Genomic DNA, 20,648 nt, shown 5'->3' with positions numbered 1-20,648 from the left:
TGTTAGGCAAACAATCTACCACTGAGCTACAGCTCCTCCATCTATTCCTTAATCGTATCCCAAGCCCAATTATCTCGGATCTCCACATCCTTTCTTAAGGATCTCATCCCCTCCCAAGGCTTCAATTACCACGTTTATGCTGACTGCTTCTTTTTTTTTTTTTTTAATTAACTTTATTTTTCTTATATATAATCCTATGGATTTTTTTTAAAAAGAGAGAAAGAATTTTTAATATTTATTTTTCAGTTTTTGGCGGACACAACATCTTTGTATGTGGTGCTGAGGATTGAACCCGGGCCGCACGCACACCAGACGGAGTGTGCTACCGCTTGAGCCACATCCCCAGCCCCATGCTGACTGCTTCTAATCTCATCTGCACCTCAGATATCTCTGTGGTTTTGGATACAGTGCCCACTTGCCTACTAGACATCACAGATATCAGACACCTCAAACTCATCATGCACAAAACTGAACTTCTTATTTTCATCTCTGACTTTTCCTTTCTGTAAGTTCTACACTAGTTGTATTTAGACACACAAATGTCATCCCAGATTCCCCTGCTGCTTTGGTCCCTACATCCAATCTATCACCAAGTCCTGTCACTCAAACCTCCTACATATATCAACAATGTACTCATGGTTCTCCGAGTACACCATTCCTCCCTTACTTCAAGCCTCAATCATTCAACTGATTATCCTAGCAAGTCTCTGCTCCCCTAAGTCTGTCTATTCACTGAAGTCCATGGGATAAATCTGATTTTCTTCCCATTTAGAACAATTCCATGTCTTCTTATTCACCTCAGGATTGTTTCTTTTCTTTCTTTCTTTTTTTTTTTTTTTTTTCCATTTGGCTTTAAGATAAACCTGCCCACTTCTCCAACTTTTATTTTTGGTACTGCATACTAAGGATTAAACCTAGGGATGCTTTACTACTGAGTTACATTCTCAGTCCTTTTTATTTTTGAGACAGAGTCTCACTATGTTGCTGAGACTGGCCTCAAACTTTCCTTCCTTAGTCTCCCAAGTCACTCGATTAAAGGCATGCACACCTCACTTAGTGCTCCAACTTTCATCTTTTAACGCACACAGCACACATAACAATGTGCCAACCAAACAGAACTGCTTTTCCATCTTTGTTCTTTTTTTTTTTTTTTTTAAATATTTTATTTTTTTTTAGTTCTCGGCGGACACAACATCTTTGTTGGTATGTGGTGCTGAGGATCGAACCCGGGCCGCACGCATGCCAGGCGAGCGCACTACCACTTGAGCCACATCCCTAGCCCCCCCATCTTTGTTCTGTTTGCCTGGAAAACTTCTATTCTTCTTTCACTAAGTTTGGGATTTTTTTTTTTTTTTTTTTTTTTTTTGGTCTTGCTTAGTGGTAGTGGGTGGAGGTTGAAGTCCAGAGCCTTGTGTATGCTTGGCTGGACAATTCCCACTGCCCTTTCCTAATGAGATAGGTTCACTAAGTTGCCCAGGTTGGTCTCAAACTACTGTCTCAGCCTCCTGACCAGCTGTGACTATGGTGTGGAGCTGTTTTTAGGAAGCCTTTATTTTCAGCTCAAGGTTAAGTTAGTTCTGGGTACGCTCACAGCTCTGATACTTTCACTGTCACAGCACCCAAATAGTAGGCAAAACTGATTTTCTTGTTTGTATCTCCTATGAGGCTAAGCAGGGAGTCCAGTGATGCAAAGAAAGTTGAAGTCAGAGGTTTGAAAAGAATGAATTGTAGAGAATGGAAAGGACCTGGTTTAGAAATGAGCAGTGACTGGTTAGCAATGAAAGTCCAAGCGAGGCTGGAAAAGAAAACTTAGAGACATACAATGTTGAGATTCTTTTAGCATCTTAGCCATAGGTGCTTGAATACTGGTGGATAATTCAATCTAAGATTACAGTTTTGTTTGGCAACTAAAATGAAATAATGGTAGAGGCACCAAGAGCACAGGCAAGAATGTGGTCACAATAATGGAATGTAGAATCTACACTATATAGGTAAGGAAGACAAGCTAGAAACAGACCAAAAGGGCAGAAGGATAGGTTGCAGGTCTCAGTGGAATGGAAGAACAAGTTTGGTGGAAATGACAGTGAGGAGGACAGGAGGCTGTAGTTCCAGGTTCTTTGGATTTAAGATGGGAGGGGTGGGCAGGAAAGAGCAAGGATTTAGTCTCATGTCTTCCATCCCCCAAAACAAAACAAAAAGAACAGATTATGCCACAGGCTACTGGTAAAATTCCCCTACTGACAGTCTGACCTTGCTGGCAGTATAGTTCCAAAGTTCTGCTGGAAGTCAGCTCTACATCCTCAATCTATCAAGGCACACCAATGGTAAGAAAGCCTGTCTTTTGCTCCCACAAAACTGGTCCCTGGATAGATAGGTACCTTGGTAATAGCTCTAGTCCCTCACGTGTTTAGGGAGTAAAACAGTTCACTTAAGGAGCATGTATTAAGCTGCCTAGTATATATGAAAACATTGCTAGATCCTGAAGATACAAAAACAGATATATCAGTCTCCTTTGAGGAGTTAGCAATTAACAAGAGATTTTATATAAATAAAATGAGGGTACAGAGAGATGAATTGCTATGAACAAACCTGGAAGGAGAGGGGAAAGAAGGCTTTATAGAGATGGTGTTGTTTGTACTGCCCCCCCTATCACCCACCTCCCTCAAAAAGTTCTCCAGGCAGGTAAATAGGAAATGGTAGATTGGGCAGTCTATGCAGGAAGAACAATATGAGGCCTGCAGGCTTGAAAGAACACCATGTTCAGGATTTGAACTCAACTGCAGGACAGAATTCCAGAAAGGGACTATACCTTAAGAAATTCTATCTATCTATCTATCTATCTATCTATCTATCTATCTATCTCAGAACTAGAATACAGGTCTGAGAGGATTCATATGTTAAGCTATTTATACTTTATCTCATATACTCAGGGTCAAATCTTGTTGTACATCAAGATTGGAGCTTGTTCAAAAAAATAAAAAAGCTGACATACAGCAAGCCCTCCCCTGAGTTACAGATTTTTAAAGATCCTTCCAGTAGCAGTGTGAAAAATGATCCAAGGGAGGGTGACCACACTAACAAGATGGCTGATACAGTAACTGAGGTGAGAGAGGATGGAGCTCTTTCCAAAGAAATGGTGGAAAGCAAGTATTGGAAGATATTTGGGCAATAAGTAGAGGGAATTTAATGACACTGATATTTGGGAGAATTGAGATCAAGGTCCTATTTCTGGTTTGAGACACCAGGTAGTTGTGATGATTTCAATTGGACCAATGGTGAATGCCCATAATCCTAGTAGTCAGGAGGCTGAGTTCAAAGCCAGCCTCAGCAACTTATCAAGGCCTTAAGCAACTCAGGGAGACCCTGTAGCAAAATAAGGTATTTAAAAAAAATTATTTCCAAGTTACTGTAAGTTGCTTGGGGGGGGGGCGGGTACTGGTGCTTTATCAACTGAGCTACATTACCTAGACTTTTTTATTTTTATTTCTAAATTTAGGACAGGGTCCTGCAAAATTTCTGAGGCTGGCCTCAAATATGGGCCCAGCTTATAAATTACTTTTGTAGTTACAAAAATCATTCATTATTGAGTCTGTTCCGTGCTGCACATCTGTAGTCACAGTTCCTCAGGCCGCTGAGGCCGGAGGATTACTTGAGCCCCAAGTTCCAGGCCAGAATGGGAAACATAGCAAGACCCCTTTGCGGGGTGGGGAAAGAATGACAAGAAAAATCATAGTCTAATAAACTCAAACCCCTACTTCCTGGAACTTCACCTGTTTATAGGGAGAAAGGCTGAGTCAGAGAGAGCAATGACAGAGGTGGGTAAATAAAGGAATTCTGAGGCCTGAAACCTCTTAGGATTTTTCACAGTACTTCTTTCCCTGGGGAGAGAGAACTTTAAGTCAACTTCCATACAAGTTATTCCCAGGTAGCCAAGCATAAGTCATTGCCTAGAGGTCAGACTTCCGGAAATAACTCCCCTGACTGCAGAGCCCATTTAAAAATAGCTGAGACAAGCAAGTCCTAATTACATGCCTGTAATTCCGGTTGGGGGCTGGGGCAGGAGGATCACAAGATCTAGACCTGTCTGGGCAACCTAGCGAGATCCTGTCTCAAAATAAGATAAAATAAAAAGGACTGGGGCTGTAGTTCAGTGGTAGAGCATGGGGAATGGGGGGTTACATCCCAGTACTAAGAACAAAAGCTGAGGCAGACAATGACGAAGTTTTTCAAGATAATAAGCAAACAAAATTAAGAGAATCCCAAATAATGCACCTAGAGCATGTATCTAGAGATCTAAGCACAAAGGTATCTAGAGAGTCGAAAAGTCAACAAGATTCTTTACCTCCAATTAAAAACCCTATAAGCAGCCCAACTCGCCGATGGAAGTGAGACACCCTATCTCCGCGTGCCTCTGCACCTGACCCGGCTCTGGCCTACTTATCGCCAGGCACTGAATAGTCGTCGCACGGCCAGGGAAGCCTCCAGCAGCTTTGGGAAAACACTTCAAATATTTATCATTCTTACGCGGAGCCACTGTAGATAGGTGGAAGGAATGAGGCTATTCAGGCGTAGTATCCTTGCATGAGACCGACGTGCAAATCCTCACCCAGCTTGGGTTGGGGGCCACCAACCGCCTCCCAGGGCTCGCCCCGGCAGTCCCATTGGTTCAGCCCGCAAACGCTTCGGGGCGTCCACTGGACGGGGACTCAGCCACCGCCAATTCTCCATTTCAGGCCTCCGACCGCTCAAGCCAAAGGTGGGCACTACCTGCCCGGGCTCTCGCGCCCTAAATCTTCCTGGGGACAGGCGGACGGCGACTCTTATCCCGAAAGGATGTTGCATGCTAACTACCAGGCCTTGGTAGAATGCAGTCCGCGAAATAAACGCACTGCCCCAGCAGCAAGAGACCCGCTAGGATCCAGAAAGGAACCTTCCGCCGGGCTGAGGTCCCCGCCCGTGAAGACGGAAGTGGTAAGACTGACGTGTCCTGGGCTGCTCTCCTGAACGCCAGGAGGACTCCCCACCAGGCACGGGCGACCCCAGCTTCCTAGGATCCCCGGAGCTGGACCCGCGCCTCTGAGGACAACATAACTCCTTGGGGAGCACTTGACAGAGCCAAGTGCGGTATTCAGCGTGGTGTAGCCGCAGCCTCCACGATCAGGCGCAGCCGCGGACAACCCCCTGGAGGTCGGTCATCAGGTCCTCTCCAACCCTGCTGCTCCCGCGCCGCCCAGGGGGAGACCCCGGCAGGAGCCCAAGGGCAGCTACGGGGCCGCAGAGCCCGCTGGCGCCGCCTTGGGCAGCCCTTCCCGCGTGGTGAGGACCCCAGAACTGTGGCGGGAAGGGACCCGAGCTGCGAGGCCGCGCGGCGTTGCCATGGAAACAGGCTAGCGCGCGCAATAGAGGCTCCCGGCGGGCGGCGGGAGGGATGAACCCCTGGTTGGGAGGACTAGAGAGGAGGCCAAGCCCCGTCTTTGGGGTAGAGAGATATGGTGTGGTGTGGGGGTCGGGAGGCCAAAATGGGCGTCCATTCGAGGGACCTAACCGGGGGCGTCATGAGTTGACCCCTAGTTTCTGTAACCGTAGGATTCCCCCAAACAGGTTCTGCTACCTTAAGGATGACAGTTCTAGGACAACCTCGAAGTTGGAGCTGCCAGTGGTTGCCAATCCTGATACTGCTACTGGGCACCGGAGGTGGGCCAGGGGTAGAAGGTGTGACACACTACAAGGCTGGAGACCCTGTCATTCTTTATGTCAACAAAGTGGGACCTTACCATAACCCTCAGGAAACTTACCACTACTATCAGCTTCCAGTCTGCTGCCCTGAGAAGATTCGTCACAAAAGCCTTAGCCTGGGTGAAGTGCTGGATGGGGACCGAATGGCAGAGTCTTTGTATGAGATCCGCTTTCGGGAGAATGTGGAGAAAAGAATTCTGTGCCACATGCAACTCAGTTCTGCACAGGTTAGCCTCTACATTGGTTATTACGTAGCCCAGGAGTTATTCCCAGGGACCAACAGTGCCTCGCATTTATGGTTCAAGTGTACCTTTATGAACATTATCTGACTTGATTCTAACTACAACCCTGTGGGGCAGACAGGGCAAATGATAGTATTCTAATTCAGTTGACTAAGAAGTGACTTATTTGCTCAGAAGTGACTTCTTAAAGATTGGCTAATGAATTGCAAAGCTGATATTACTAGAGCCCACAGCTCTTTGCTCCTACTTTCTCTGTCGATAATAAGGTCCCAACTATTATTCCTGAGTAGTTCTTTCCTTCCATACCTACCCCTTAGCTCTTTCTTGATTGGCTCCTTTACTCTACCCTAGTCTTCCAGTCATGGTTTTTCTTTGGCAAATTCTGGCCCTTCTTCTTAGTCTACTCCAGTCTTACACCTTGCCTCTTAAAAAAAAAAAAAAAAAAAGCCTTAACCCTGTCAAAGTAGTATCTGTATCTGCTGGGGTGTGTGTGCACAACATACTTGAGTCTAACTCAAGTCTCTACAGGGTTTTGTCCCCCAAGAGACATTTGGCAACATCTATAGATATTTTTTATTGTTACAACTGGGAAGTACTACTAGCATTTTGTGAATAGAGACCAGGGATGCTGCCCACCTCCCAGCCCTCCCAACAGCAAAGAACTACCCAGCACAAAATATAGGTAGTGCTGAGGCTGAGAAACCCTGCTATAATCCCAGGCCTGGGAAGACCTTGTGTGATTGTCTCCTAACTTGCTCTTTATAGGTGGAGCAGCTGCGCCAGGCCATTGAGGAACTGTATTACTTTGAATTTGTGGTAGATGACTTGCCAATCCGTGGTTTTGTGGGATACATGGAGGAGAGTGGCTTCCTGCCACACAGCCACAAGATAGGACTCTGGACCCATTTGGACTTCCACCTAGAATTCCATGGTGATCGAATTATATTTGCCAATGTTTCAGTGCGAGATGTGAAGCCCCACAGTTTGGATGGGTTACGATCTGATGAGTTCCTAGGTCTTACTCACACTTACAGTGTGCGCTGGTCTGAGACTTCAGTGGAACGACGGAGTGACAGGCGCCGTGGTGATGATGGTGGTTTCTTTCCCCGAACATTGGAAATCCATTGGTTGTCCATCATCAACTCCATGGTGCTTGTGTTTTTACTGGTGGGTTTTGTGGCTGTCATTCTAATGCGTGTGCTTCGGAATGATCTGGCTCGATACAACCTGGATGAGGAGACCACCTCTGGAGGTTCTGGTGATGACTTTGACCAGGGTGACAATGGCTGGAAAATTATCCATACAGATGTCTTCCGCTTCCCTCCATACCGTGGTCTGCTCTGTGCAGTGCTTGGTGTGGGTGCCCAGTTCCTGGCCCTTGGCACTGGTGAGGTGATAAGAATTAATGCGGGATTTATCTCAAGGGATAGGTAGTTTATTAGAATAGGTCTTTGGATCTTCTGTTCAAGGTGAAGGGCAGACCTAAGGGTTAAGGAGGCTCTAGTGAGGCTGTGTATTTTATTGCTGGCTTTCTGGACAACTGAATTTGGGGAAGATAGTTTTGCTGGCAGTCGTGGGTCTGGGAGAAGGGTTGTGATTCCTTTGAAACTGCAAGAGGAACTGAAGAGTAAGACCTAACATAGGCTTTCCACTACCACCCTGTAGGTATTATTGTCATGGCACTTCTGGGCATGTTCAACGTGCACCGTCATGGAGCTATTAACTCAGCAGCCATCTTGTTGTATGCCCTGACCTGCTGCATCTCTGGTTACGTGTCCAGCCACTTCTACCGGCAGATTGGAGGCGAGCGCTGGGTGTGGAACATCATTCTCACCACCAGTCTCTTTTCTGGTGAGGACTTCCCCTTCCCTAGTGGGTCTGCCTGAACTTGGGAACTAAGAACACATCTTGGAACCTGGAAAAGTCAGAGTGAAGCTTTAAAGGAAAGAATATGGGGGTGGTGAGAATTAGGAAACTATCAAAAAGAATCTATTTCTTTTGAATAAAAGTTAAGTCCTTAAAAAGTCCTAAGCAATGTAGTAAGCACTTGATGTCTTCAGCTCATTTAATCCTCACAATGTGTGTGAAGTAGGTAATGTTGTCCCCATTGTAGATTAGGAAACTGAACTTCATTCAGCTAGTTAGGTAATTTAGCCAAGATTATATCCAAAAGTAGAAAATCAGGTTTTAGATGCAGGCAATCTGAATCTCAAGCCTGTGTTCTCAACCATTATACTTAAATAACACTCTTGAGTTTACTTTTTTTTTTTAAACATTTTTTTTAATATTTATTTTTTTAGTATTTGGTGAACACAACATCTTTGTTTGTATGTGGTGCTGAGGATCGAACCCGGGCCGCACGCATGCTAGGCGAGCGCGCTACCGCTTGAGCCACATCCCCAGCCCTTGAGTTTACTTTTTGATACTTCTTTTTATTTTGGAAGTATGGTCCCTCTAGCCTTTCAAACAAGATTGCCCTTTCAAAGGCAACAGATGTGTGCAATCTGAACCCTTCCTCTTCCCAATTTTGCGTCTGACTTATATCCCACCTCATTTTTATTTTTTATTTTTTTAGTTGTAGATGGACAGAATGCCTTGTGGTGCTAAGGATGGAACCCAGTGCCTCACACATGCTAGGCAAGCACTTTGCCATTGAGCTACAGACCAAGCCCCCCATCATGTTTTTATTTGAAGTAGGACTTTCTGAAAACAGGGCCTTAATCCAAAGGAATATCTCATGCTAGAAATTACCAGTATTACGGCAAGACAGGCCCCTGAAGGCAGGTGGATTTGTGTCAGTCTCAGATTTTGATGAAGCAATTACCCTGATCCTTGATGACACTAGGTAGGGGGAGAGTGTTGAAAATATAAGGAATAAAGAACAGTGAGCACTAGGGATGTGGCTCAGTGGTAGAATACTTGCTCAGTACACACTAGGCCCTGGGTATAAACCCCAGCACTCAAAAACAAAAACAAAACAATAGGATATAAAAGGGTGGAGGTAAAGGCAGTCAGCTCTGTACAGATATCCAGGAAAATAGGTGGGCTGTTAAGAGTGGCAGGCTGGTTCACTCTTCTCCCCTTTAGGTGCAGTTTGAGTGGGTGCCCCCAGGGACATAGCTCCTAGTGCTCACCCTCCTCTGGGGCCCATCCCTGCAGTGCCTTTCTTCTTGACCTGGAGTGTGGTGAACTCGGTACATTGGGCCAATGGCTCAACACAGGCCCTACCAGCCACCACCATCCTACTGCTTCTGACGGTCTGGCTGCTGGTAGGCTTTCCTCTCACTGTCATCGGAGGCATCTTCGGGAAGAACAATGCTAGCTCCTTCGATGCACCTTGTCGTACCAAGAACATCGCCCGAGAGATCCCACCTCAGCCCTGGTATAAGTCTACTCTCATCCACATGACTGTTGGAGGCTTCCTGCCCTTCAGGTATTCTATCTTTATTCCATGGTCATCACTCTGTTCTTGACTTCAATTTTTCCTTTCCCCACCAACTCCCTACCATAACTCAATGATAATCCCTTTTTCAGCTGTACCACTACAAGCTCATTAAATAGTTCCTCCTATCCCCAAGCACAACTGAACTTCAGTCGGTTCAGATGTCTCATTTGTAACACTCTCTTATTTAATAAATTGAATGAGTAATCAAATGGGCTTTAAGCCCCATGTGCTACTAGTGTTTACAGGCATCATGTGGATATCTCTTTGTTCCTGACAGATGATGCAGTAGAAAATAAAACAGACAAGATCCGTCCTTTGGGGGCTGGGGATATAGCTCAGTTGGTAAAGTGCTTGCCTTACATGCACAAGGCCCTGGGTTGGATCCCCAGCACCAAAAAAAACAAAAACCTCTGCTTTCAATCTCTCAGAGAAGATGTTCTTGAATTAAGAGCTGCAAATCAGGGCTGAGGCTGTAGCTCAGTGGCAAAGCACTTGCCTAGCACCACATAAAAATAAATAAATAAAATAAAGGCACTCTGTCAATCTACGATTACAAAAAAAAGAAAAAAGAAAAAAAAAAAACAGCTAATCAGCCAGGCACGGTAGCGCATGACTGTAATCCCAGTGACTCAAGAGGCTGAGACAAGAGGATCTTGAGTTCAAAGCCAGCCTCAACAATGGAGAAGCACTAAGCAACTGAGTGAGACCCTGTCTCTAAATAAAATATAAAATAGAGCTGGGGATGTGGCTCAGTGGTCAAGTGCCCTTCAGTTCAATCCCCAGCGCCCCCCCCCCCAAAAAAGGGCAGCTAATCATAGGCAAAAGAATACCCACAATCAAGTGTGGTGACACATGCCTGTAATCCCAGTTACTCAAGGAGGCCAAGGCAGGTGGATTACATGTTCTAGGGCAGCCTCAGCAACTTAGTGAGATCCGGTCTCAAAAAATAGATAGGGCTGGGGATATAGCTCAGTGGTAAAGCACCCCTGTGTTCAATCCCCAGTACCGAAAAGAAAAAAATAAATCTGGGGAAGAGTGGAATGGACTCACTTTTCAGTGATCCAGCAACATGGGAGGGTGTGAGCTGAATTTTGGCTTAGCCATGGTGTTCTGCATAGCCTTAAATTATGTATATTGTTTCTTCTCTTCACAGTGCCATCTCTGTGGAGCTGTACTACATCTTTGCCACAGTATGGGGTCGAGAACAGTATACCCTATATGGCATCCTCTTCTTTGTCTTCGCCATCCTGTTGAGTGTGGGGGCTTGCATCTCAATTGCACTCACCTACTTCCAGTTGTCTGGGGAGGACTACCGCTGGTGGTGGCGCTCTGTGTTGAGTGTTGGCTCCACTGGCCTCTTCATCTTTCTCTACTCGGTTTTCTACTATGCTCGCCGCTCCAATATGTCAGGGGCAGTACAGACAGTAGAGTTCTTTGGCTACTCCTTACTCACTGGTTATGTCTTCTTCCTCATGCTGGGCACTATCTCCTTTTTTTCTTCCCTAAAGTTCATCCGTTATATATATGTTAACCTCAAGATGGACTGAGTTCTGAGTAGCAGAACTATGGCTCTTTTCTCCCTCCCTTCATGCCCCACTGATCTCTCCTGCCAGCTTCTCTTCTGAGTGAGTGAGTGAATTGTGTGATGGCATCGTTGCCTGCCCCTTTGCTCTTTGGGCCTTTCTTCCCAAGAGAGAGCCTGGAAATTATAAATCTCTATTATATAAGGAGTATATATTTGAACTTTTTAAGTTGCCTTTAGTTTTGATCCTGATTTCTTTTTACAATTATCAAAATAAAATTTATTAAGAAAAGGAACCTGTATTTGGAGATTTTGGTCTGGCTATGGAAGCTCGAGGCCTGCCATTAGGGGCGCGGTCCCTGGGAAAGCCGAGTCCGCCTTTCATGCACGAAACTCTTCAACGGAGCGTGGGAACTCTCGGCTGGGGGAACCTATGTAGCCAGGGCCCTGTTTCCGCGGCCCAGCCCGCACTCCGTCTAACGGAAGCCACGGAGCGGGAGCTCTTAGTGGGAAAGAGTTTAATCACCCTGGCGACCAAAGGGGCACGGAGCAACGCCCTTTCCGCCGGAAGTGTGTGTCAAAGCCTCCACGTGCAGTCCCTCCCCCATCCCGGCCGCGTAGCGGCGGCTCCGCTGCTGCCATGGAGCCCGCCGGCCTGGAGCAGATATTGAGAGAGCTGCTGCTGCCCGACACGGAACGCATCCGCCGGGTACAGGACAGGCGGGGCAGGGTCAGGGCCAGGGGGAGGCTGTGGGAAAGGCCCGACTGTGACCCCCCCAGTCTCCCTGTAGGCCACCGAGCAGCTCCAGATCGCTCTTCGGGACCCCGCCACCTTGCCCGCACTCTGCGACCTGCTGGCCTCGGCGGCCGACCCCCAGGTAAGGAAGGCCCTTGCCCCTATCCGCCGAGCTTTCCCCGTCAAGCCCCACCTCCTACCCACTGCGGTCCGCTCAGCATCTTCCTGTCCCTACCCTCACATGCCTGCCTCCTGGTCCTAGATCCGCCAGTTTGCGGCTGTGCTGATCCGCAGACGACTAAGCACCCGCTGGCGACGCCTGGCGACCGAGCAACGCGAGAGGTGGGCTGGGCCTGGGGCGGGGTAGGGCGGGGCCAGGCTAGGATGAGGCAGTTCTTGGGCAGAATGAGTACAAACTCCTACCACTTGTGTTCCAGCTTCAAGTCCCAGATCCTGACGGTCCTGCAGAGAGAGACAGAGTAAGTGCCTACCGCCTTCTCTTTGGTTCCCAGTTGACTCCAGGCTGAGACCCTCTCTAGCTTTCTGCCTTCTCTTTCAGCTCCAGGATGGGACTTGGGGGGGCAGAGCCTTCAATCTACATCGCGGACAGAGTAGGGATTCCAAAGTTGTGTTAAAGACTAAAGTTCTTGAGAATGGGTGATGATGATCTGTCAAACTAGAGTCAGAAGAATGAGACTGATATTCAGGCTGGTTGAGGCTGAATTCTCCAGATCACTCCTTTCCCCTAGTGCTGCTGAGCTACTTCTGAGCTGATCTCATGCATCCCAACTTGGCAGTGACCTATGCCCACACCTGAAATTTCTTGGCCACCCCATTGAGGCTGGTCCACCGTGCACAGGGGATGGTATTGAAGGATAATTGCTGGGGGGAATCTCCTTTTGCAGACACTGTGTGAGCCTCAGCCTGGCCCAGCTCTCAGCCACCATTTTTCGAAAGGAAGGCCTGGAGGCCTGGCCTCAGCTCATGCAGCTTCTTCATCACAGTACTCACAGCCCCCACAGCCCTGAGAGAGAGGTACCATCAAACTTTTGGCAGGAGGGAGGAACCAAGAAACTGGATAAACCATGTAAGCTTTTCCCTTCCATTCCCTTCTCCTGGACAGATGGGGCTTTTGCTGTTGAGTGTGGTAGTGACTTCTCAGCCAGAAGCTTTCCAGCCCCACCACCAGGAGCTTCTTGGACTTCTGAATGAGACTCTTGGTGAGGTGGGCTCTCCGGGGCTACTCTTCTACTCCCTGCGCACTCTGACCACCATGGCCCCCTACCTCCGCACTGATGATGTGGTGAGATGTGGGCCCTCATTTCCCCCAGCTCTATATCCTGGGGCCTTCAGCTTCTTACCCTGTGGGTCTCAGAGGTGTTTTGGCTTCTTATCCTCTTTGTTCTTCCTAACAGCTGTGGGGATTGTGGGGGTGGCTGGGCCTGGCTGGTATGCCTGGGCCCCTTCTCAGAGTACAGGATATGAGGAAGCTACCAGCCTCTGGGGCCTGAGATTATGCTGCATCATGCTCTCTGTGATTTAGCTCATCCTGTGTCCCCCAGCCTCTTGCAAGATCATTGGTGCCCAAGCTCATCATGGCCGTGAAGACTCTGATTCCTATAGATGAGGTAAGGGTAGGTGGGAGGGGAGCTCCTTCTTTTGGAAGAAAGTACAAGAATATCCAGCCTATTCCCCTGAAGAGGAGGAACATGGTAACCCAATGACTGGTCTGCCTGACAGGTTAAGGCCTGTGAGGCCCTGGAAGCTCTAGATGAACTGCTGGAATCAGAGGTGCCCATCATCACTCCCCACCTCTCTGAGGTCCTCACATTCTGCTTGGAGGTGAGCCTGAGGTGGGCATGACCCTTGCTACTTGATTTTCTAGGAGTATCATTGCTTGTCTCTGATTTTTGTTAGTCTCTGGGCAGGTGGCAGGAAATATGGCCCTGGGTGATGCGATACGTGTACGTATTCTCTGCTGCCTCACTTTCTTGGTCAAAGTTAAGAGCAAGGTAAGTGCCCTCTGATATCTGTCACCCCACCTCCACTTATACCTTTATTCTCATTGTTGGGGCTTTGTGTTCATCTCAGGGCATCTAAAGTACCCTGGTTCAAGCCCTGGCCCAGACTTACCCCATCTCCTGCCTAAGAGATTAGGAATCTCCTGCTGGGTCCCTTGTGACCTGGAAGACTGGAATTTTTAATGTGAGTCCATCCTGGGAGCTGATTCTCAGGGATAGTACTCCCTTCTTCCTCTCAAGGCCTTACTGAAAAATCGTCTCCTGCCTCCCTTACTGCACACCCTTTTCCCCATTATGGCTGCCGAGCCCCCTCTGGGCCAGTTGGATCCTGAGGACCAAGATTCTGAAGAGGAAGAGTTGGAGACTGGGCTAGTGGGGGAGACTCCCAAGCATTTTGCTGTACAGGTAGGATGTGGGAATAGGGCATGGACAAGGTGTTAACTGGCTATGGGAGGTTGAACAGGCAGAGGTGGAGTCAACAAAGCCTCCTTGACCTTTTGCAGGTTGTGGACATGCTGGCCCTACACCTTCCACCTGAGAAGCTCTGTCCCCAATTGGTTAGTGTAACTCTTAACTTTCTAATGTCCCTGTCCCCAGACATCCCTCATCTCCTGAGGTCAAGGATATTTGGGCCCTGGTAGGTGTCATGGGCCTGTTGCAACAGGAGTAGGCAGGCTCTTGCAAGGGTTTCAGTAGAGTGCCATATGCTCCCTTAGATGCCCATGCTGGAAGAGGCATTGCGAAGTGAGAGTCCTTACCAGCGTAAGGCTGGTCTCCTGGCGTTGGCTGTGCTGTCTGACGGAGCTGGTGACTACATCAGGCAGAGGTATCCATTAAATTCCTGTCCTAGTTTGAGGGTGGGCCATGGGGAGGAATGCTACACATCCCATGGTAGTTCTAGATTATATGTTTCAGCATATTTTTTAGGGGAAAAAAAACCCAAAACTTTAGTGCTAGGGATTTCATCCAGGGGTGCTTTGCAACTGAGCTATGTCCCTACCTCTTCCCCCCCCCCTTTTTTTTGAGACAAGTTCTAAGTTGCTGAGACTGGCCTTGAACTCCTGCCTCAGCCTCCCAAATAGCTAAGGTTACAGGCATGTGCCCTATACTTGGCTTGGATTTAATTATTGAAAGCATTAATTTGCTATAGCATTTCCCCCCACTTTCAAAGATATCCTGGATTAGAAGATTAATGAAATGGTGTCCCAGCTCTAGTGACCAGTGGATGGTACCCAAAATCAGATGACAGAGAAAGCTTTAGTTTTTGTAGGATAAATAAAGAGAACAGGCCAGCTTAGGTTTTCCACCCCTCAGACTGTGTCTGTGTCTTTTCTTGCCCCATCCAGACTGCTACCCCCACTGCTGCATATTGTGTGTAAGGGCCTGGAGGACCCTTCTCAGGTTGTGCGTAATGCTGCGCTGTTTGCCCTGGGCCAGTTCTCAGAGAACCTACAGGTCAGCAAAGTTAAATGTGGACAGCTGCCACTTGGGAGTCCCCCACACAGGCCAGAGACCACTTTCCCCTCAGCTTTTGTCTCTTCAAGCCTCCTTGCTGCCCTTGGCCCTGAAGGGTGTGCTCTACAGGTGAACCTGACTTGGACCTGCTTGCTCCTTCCCCCAGCCCCATATCAGCAGCTATTCAGGGGAGGTGATGCCACTGCTCCTCGCTTACCTGAAGTCTGTGCCTCCAGGGCACACGCACCACCTAGCCAAGGCCTGCTACGCCTTAGAGAACTTCGTGGAGAACCTAGGTAGTGATGGCAGTGGGGTGTGCAGGAGAGGGAGATGAAGCTGCAGCTTTGGCTAGAGGGTCAGGATGTGCATTTTTCTGATTGCGGCTGTAGTGGGGAAAGGGGCAGGGCATGGAATGGCCACAAGGGTCAGCCCAGAGGGAGGTAGATTTGCAGAAGTTTGGGGAAAGGCACTGTGCCCTTTCTTATAGGACCCAAAGTTCAGCCTTATCTTCCGGAACTTATGGAGTGTATGCTGCAGCCTCTGAGTAATCCCAGCAGCCCCCGGGCCAAGGAGCTGGCTGTGAGCGCCATGGGAGCCATTGGTGAGGAGGAAGGCAGGAGGAAGGCACAGGGTTCACCCAAAGACCTTGTAGCAGAAGGTCCCCACCCTTGTTCCACCTTTGATATTCTGGCCTCCATTCTACAGCCACAGCTGCTCAGGCCTCCCTGCTGCCCTACTTCCCCACCATCATGGAACATCTTCGGGGATTTCTGTTGATGGGCCATGAAGACCTTCAGCCTGTGCAGATCCAGAGCCTGGGTGAGTAAGGGCCCCCTAGGCAGGGTTCCCAGAGCCAGGGAAAGGCCAGTGCTCACCTGATGTTCACGGACATTGCCCTCAGGGTAGTGCAGGCATCTTCCTTCTCAAAGGTGTTCCCTCCAATCTGTACCTTGGAGTAGGGTGGAATTTCTGAATTCCTCCCAGCTACACCTTGGTCTCCCAGCCCACTTGCACATCCTAGTGCCAACAAGCCCTTATCCCCATAGAGACACTTGCGGTACTGGCACGAGCAGTGGGGGAGCCCATGAGGCCCCTGGCTGAGGAATGCTGTCAGCTGGGGCTGGGCCTATGCGACCAGGTAGACGACCCTGACTTGCGCCGCTGCACGTGAGTGACCCCTCATCCTGCCCCTTTCCCTCTTCCCCACCCACTGGATCCACAGAGCCCACCCCAGACTCCAGTCCTCTGGTTTTGGACCACAGGCAGGTTTCCCTAGGCTCTCCCATCCTGTCTGGCTACAGTGGCAGCACCATACAGCTTCTGTCTCTCTCTCTACCAGTTACAGCCTATTTGCAGCCTTATCAGGTCTAATGGGTGAGGGCCTGGCACCCCATCTGTCGAAAATCACCACACTCATGCTGTTGTCACTGCGTTCCACTGAGGGCATTGTGGTAAGCGAAGGGTGGGTGGGCTGAGCCAGTTAGGTAAGGCTAGCCCTATGATGTGATTTAGGCCCAAGTGAGCCAAAGTTCTTGCTATGCATCCTCTATCCAGCCTCAGTGTGAAGGAAGCAGCCCTTTCCTTCTGTTTGATGATGAGAGTGATGGGGAGGAAGAGGAGGAAGAGCTCATGGATGAGGACGTGGAGGAAGAGGATGACTCGGAGATCTCAGGGTACAGAGAGGTGTTTCTGCTCAGAGGAATCCAGATTTTGATTTTGAACAAAGGCTAGTGCCAGACGTGCTCCTTCTGGTATCTTATCACCCCTGCCTTCCCACCTTCATCTAGGTATAGTGTGGAGAATGCCTTCTTTGATGAGAAGGAGGATACCTGTACTGCCCTGGGGGAGATTTCTGTGAACACCAGGTAAGCATCAGTCTTTCCCTGGCACTGGGAACACCTTCTGGGAGCCCTTTCCCCACAGTCATGTGTCTCTACAGTGTGGCTTTCCTTCCATATATGGAGAGTGCCTTTGAAGAAGTATTCAAACTGCGGGAGGTGAGTTGCCTATTGAATGGAATGGGTGAGGTGCTTAGGCTGAGGCTGTGCTCTCCCCACATAGCGTATGTATGAACCTCTTCTCTTCATTCCAGTGTCCTCATCTGAATGTGCGGAAGGCAGCCTATGAGGCTCTGGGTCAATTCTGCTGTGCACTGCACAAGGCCTGTCAAAGCTGTCCCTCAGAACCCAACAATGCTGGTGAGAAGGGGAGACCAAGCCAGACTGGGGGCTCTGGGTAAGGAGCAGGGCCTGATTGAGGTTTCAGCCAATAATGTTCTCAGCTCTGCAGGCTGCTCTGGCCCGGGTGGTGCCATCCTACATTCAGACAGTGAATGGGGAAAGAGAGCGTCAGGTGGTAATGGCTGTGCTGGAGGCCCTGACAGGGGTGCTGCGCAGTTGTGGAACCCTCACACTGCAACACCCTGGGCGCCTTGCTGAGCTCTGTAGCATGCTCAAGGCTGTGTTGCAGAGGAAGGTGAGTAGGGCAGGGTGCTGTGGGAAGAGGAGGTGCCAGGCCCCAGAGGAGTGGATAATGAGAGATTATAAGTTCAGTTCTTTGTGCCCATGTGAAAAGAAGGTACAGGAGAACCCAGACTCAGCTGAGCTATTTCTCCCCACAGACAGCCTGTCAGGACACTGATGAGGAAGAGGAAGAGGAGGATGATCAGGTGAGAGCTACAAATGAAAACAGGTTAAGGCAGTCCAGGTAGTCTCCACAGGATCAGGAATAGACAGTGTATTCATTTTGACCTAGGGGGAGCCAGGGCCAATAAAAGATTAGTAATGGCAAGAATGATGTAACTGTGATTTCACTAAGGTAGTGAAGTTCAGGGGAGAGCAGTGTGACTTCGGCAGGCTTGGAGCAATAGATGCGGGGCAAGAGGGCCAGAGTTGCACAAAAGCTAGCCTGGAAGTTTGGGAAGTCCCATCAACCAAGGCCATGCCTGGAGCCACCTGCTGCCAGTGGCAGAACTGAGTGGAAAAGTGTGAACAGGCCCAGAGCTGGCCCTGGTGCTCCAGCCCGTAATCTGGCTCCATAGGCTGAATACGACGCCATGTTGCTAGAGCATGCTGGAGAGGCCATCCCTGCCCTGGCCGCCGCAGCTGGGGGAGACAACTTTGCTCCTTTCTTTGCTGGCTTCTTGCCATTATTGCTGTGTAAGACGGTGAGTGCTCCATCCTCAGGCTTCAAACCCTGGTCCCCAACTGTGTCCTAGTCCCAGGCTGATTTACACTCCTCTGTCCTCCTCCCCAACAGAAGCAGGGCTGTACAGTGGCAGAAAAGTCCTTTGCAGTGGGGACACTAGCAGAATCCATTCAGGGTCTGGGTGCTGCCTCAGCTCAGTTTGTGTCTCGGCTGCTTCCTGTGCTATTGAGCACTGCTCGGGAAGCAGACCCTGAGGTGCGGAGCAATTCCATTTTTGGACTGGGAGTACTGGCAGAGCATGGGGGCCGCCCTGCTCAGGAGTATCCTTATCTTGTAGGTGATTAGAAGGGTGGGGTTGGGAGAGTGTCCCAAGGGTTCACGGAACAACAAGGCCTACTTGTGTGCATGCACCTATTCCTTGACTGTGGACCAGCCACTTCCCCAAGCTGCTGGGCCTCCTTTTGCCTCTTCTGGCACGGGAGCGACATGATCGTGTCCGTGACAACATCTGTGGGGCCCTTGCCCGTCTGCTAATGGCCAGTCCGACAAAGAAACCAGAGCCGCAGGTGAGGAAGGGGCATATCAAACAGGGTCTGGAAGCCAAGGGTGGCAGAGGGGCAGGACAAATAGGCCTAAGGCATCTTTGTGTCCAGGTGTTGGCTGCCCTGTTGCACGCCCTGCCACTGAGGGAAGACTTGGAGGAGTGGGTCACCATGGGGCACCTCTTCAGCTTCCTGTACCAGAACAGTCCTGACCAGGTAACCTCAATGCTGGCAGCACCCATGAGGGAGCATAATGCTCCAGTCTCAGTGATAGACCGGTGATAAGTGCAGCGAGTAGGAGGCGAGTTCCAGCTGTTCTTATGCTCTACTTTCACATTTTCTTAATTGTCCATAAGGATTGACAAGCCATCTTGTAGTAGGAGAAAAGAAGCTTCCTCTATTTCCCTTAGCTCCATTTCTACCCTCTGGGCTGAGCTAGTAGTTTAAAATTTTCCTAGACTTATTTCCTAGACCAGGGCTAGGAAACTACTCTTTGGAACCATGGGTACCTCTGAGCCACCTCACTGTCATTTCAATCAGAATAGCTCTGCTTTCTGAATGAGATTTTGTCTGTACCAAAAAGTTCTTTTTTTTTTTTTTTTTTTAAGTTATAATTGGACTCAATATCTTTATTTTTAGGTGGTATTGAGGATCGAACTCAGATCCTCACACGTGCTAGGTGAGTGCTCTACCACTGAGCCACAACCTCAGCACCACCCCCCCTTTTTTTGATACTAAGAATTGAATCCAGAGGTACTTGACCACTGAGCCATATCCCCAGCCTTTTTTTTTTTTTTAATTTAGAGACAGGGCCTTGCTAATTTCTGAGGCTGGCTTTGAACAATCCTCCTGCCTCAGCCTCTGAGCTGCTAGGATTACAGGCGTGTACCCCCTGTGCCCAGCTGTTCCAGTGTTCTTGTGTTACCTTTGTCTAAAAGTCTTTTATACTTAAGGCTATGACTTTAGTCATTCTTGGTCATACATCTCCATCCCTTCCAAAAAAAAAGTTATTACCACATTTTCTTACTCTGTTCACAGTTGTTTTGGATGCCTGTGAATCAAATAGCTATGACAGGAGACTGCCTCTTTCCCAACCACCTACCTCCTAGTCCTGAGGGCCCATAGGAGCTACTGCCCCTGAGTCAACCACTCTTTTTCCACAGGTTGTAGATGTGGCTCCTGAACTCTTGCGCATCTGCAGCCTCATTCTGGCTGACAACAAGATACCACCAGGTAAGGGTGGCAGTCTTGGATGGGGAATGGAGAAGACCAGAGTAGCAGGGTTCAACCGGTGTGGGGCAGTAAATATTTAGGAGTGCAGTCCCCCATCAGGACCTCTCCCTCTGCACTCCACCCAGACACCAAGGCTGCACTGCTGCTGCTCCTGACATTCCTGGCCAAACAACATATGGACAGTTTCCACACGGCACTGGGCTCACTGCCTGCTGACAAGGCTCAGGAGCTCCAAGCCGTGCTGGGCCTCACCTAGAATGCAAGCCGCAGCTGGGCCAGAGAGCAGAGTCTGCCCAGGCCCTAAGACCACCTCTGACCCCAGTTCCTGCTCATGCCTTACCAAAGATTTTGGGCCTCATCCACTGGAGTCAACCCTGCTTGCTGCCTTACAGGGGTGTCCCTGGGACTGCATCTGTTACAGGTTGAGTCATAACATCATACAATAAAAAAGGCAGTTTGTTTTCTGCTTGGATAATAGCTCTGAGAGCTGGAAGGCTTGAGATACTTATACAGAAACGAGGCAGGCAAGGCCCAGTGAGGCAGGGCATTGTTTAATGAAGGCTTATAAA

At 49.0% G+C, this 20,648-nt stretch overlaps 2 protein-coding genes across 4 annotated transcripts; both read left to right on the top strand.

Moving 5' to 3' along the window:
• Positions 1-1,422: 1,422 nt before the first annotated feature.
• Tm9sf1 (transmembrane 9 superfamily member 1) lies at positions 1,423-11,193 on the top strand. 3 transcript variants are annotated; one of them, XM_026406079.2, is made up of 6 exons: positions 1,423-5,316; positions 5,602-5,963; positions 6,744-7,365; positions 7,644-7,829; positions 9,138-9,411; positions 10,577-11,193. In XM_026406079.2, the coding sequence occupies exons 2-6, from the start codon at positions 5,619-5,621 to the stop codon at positions 10,968-10,970; spliced, it is 1,821 nt and encodes a 606-aa protein (XP_026261864.1). In that variant the 5' UTR covers positions 1,423-5,316; positions 5,602-5,618; the 3' UTR covers positions 10,971-11,193. The 3 variants fall into 3 exon arrangements, with proteins under 3 accessions (XP_026261864.1, XP_026261865.1, XP_026261868.1); XM_026406080.2 differs by having other exon boundaries at positions 5,587-5,963; XM_026406083.2 differs by lacking the exon at positions 1,423-5,316 and adding an exon at positions 5,333-5,386.
• Positions 11,194-11,521: 328 nt separating this feature from the next.
• Positions 11,522-20,556, top strand: Ipo4 (importin 4). Its single transcript, XM_026406078.2, has 30 exons — positions 11,522-11,654; positions 11,737-11,823; positions 11,944-12,023; positions 12,119-12,160; positions 12,587-12,716; positions 12,805-12,984; positions 13,244-13,309; positions 13,422-13,523; positions 13,610-13,693; positions 13,943-14,107; positions 14,206-14,259; positions 14,419-14,528; positions 15,049-15,157; positions 15,324-15,453; positions 15,645-15,758; positions 15,863-15,976; positions 16,204-16,324; positions 16,497-16,608; positions 16,712-16,830; positions 16,945-17,022; positions 17,097-17,154; positions 17,250-17,355; positions 17,439-17,632; positions 17,778-17,825; positions 18,198-18,323; positions 18,416-18,624; positions 18,738-18,870; positions 18,958-19,062; positions 20,010-20,079; positions 20,205-20,556. Exons 1-30 carry the CDS (start codon positions 11,586-11,588, stop codon positions 20,333-20,335), a joined length of 3,246 nt encoding a protein of 1,081 aa, XP_026261863.1. The 5' UTR covers positions 11,522-11,585; the 3' UTR covers positions 20,336-20,556.
• Positions 20,557-20,648: the final 92 nt, after the last annotated feature.

This window comes from Urocitellus parryii, chromosome 6 (genome assembly GCF_045843805.1).
Source record: "Urocitellus parryii isolate mUroPar1 chromosome 6, mUroPar1.hap1, whole genome shotgun sequence".
NCBI lineage: Eukaryota > Metazoa > Chordata > Mammalia > Rodentia > Sciuridae > Urocitellus > Urocitellus parryii.
The sequence above is the reverse complement of the archived record's forward strand: the minus strand, read 5'-3'. Positions and strand labels throughout refer to the sequence as shown.

Bases quoted from the DNA above. Each gene is read 5' to 3' on its own strand.
- Tm9sf1 (XM_026406083.2), top strand. The intron at 5,964-6,743 runs GTTAGCCTCTAC...TGCTCTTTATAG, and splicing joins TGCAACTCAGTTCTGCACAG to GTGGAGCAGCTGCGCCAGGC. The intron at 7,830-9,137 runs GTGAGGACTTCC...CCATCCCTGCAG, and splicing joins CACCACCAGTCTCTTTTCTG to TGCCTTTCTTCTTGACCTGG.
- Ipo4 (XM_026406078.2), top strand. From the start codon at position 11,586: ATGGAGCCCGCCGGCCTGGAGCAGATATTGAGAGAGCTGCTGCTGCCC. The intron at 15,759-15,862 runs GTGAGGAGGAAG...TCCATTCTACAG, and splicing joins GAGCGCCATGGGAGCCATTG to CCACAGCTGCTCAGGCCTCC. The intron at 17,826-18,197 runs GTGAGAGCTACA...CTGGCTCCATAG, and splicing joins AGGAAGAGGAGGATGATCAG to GCTGAATACGACGCCATGTT.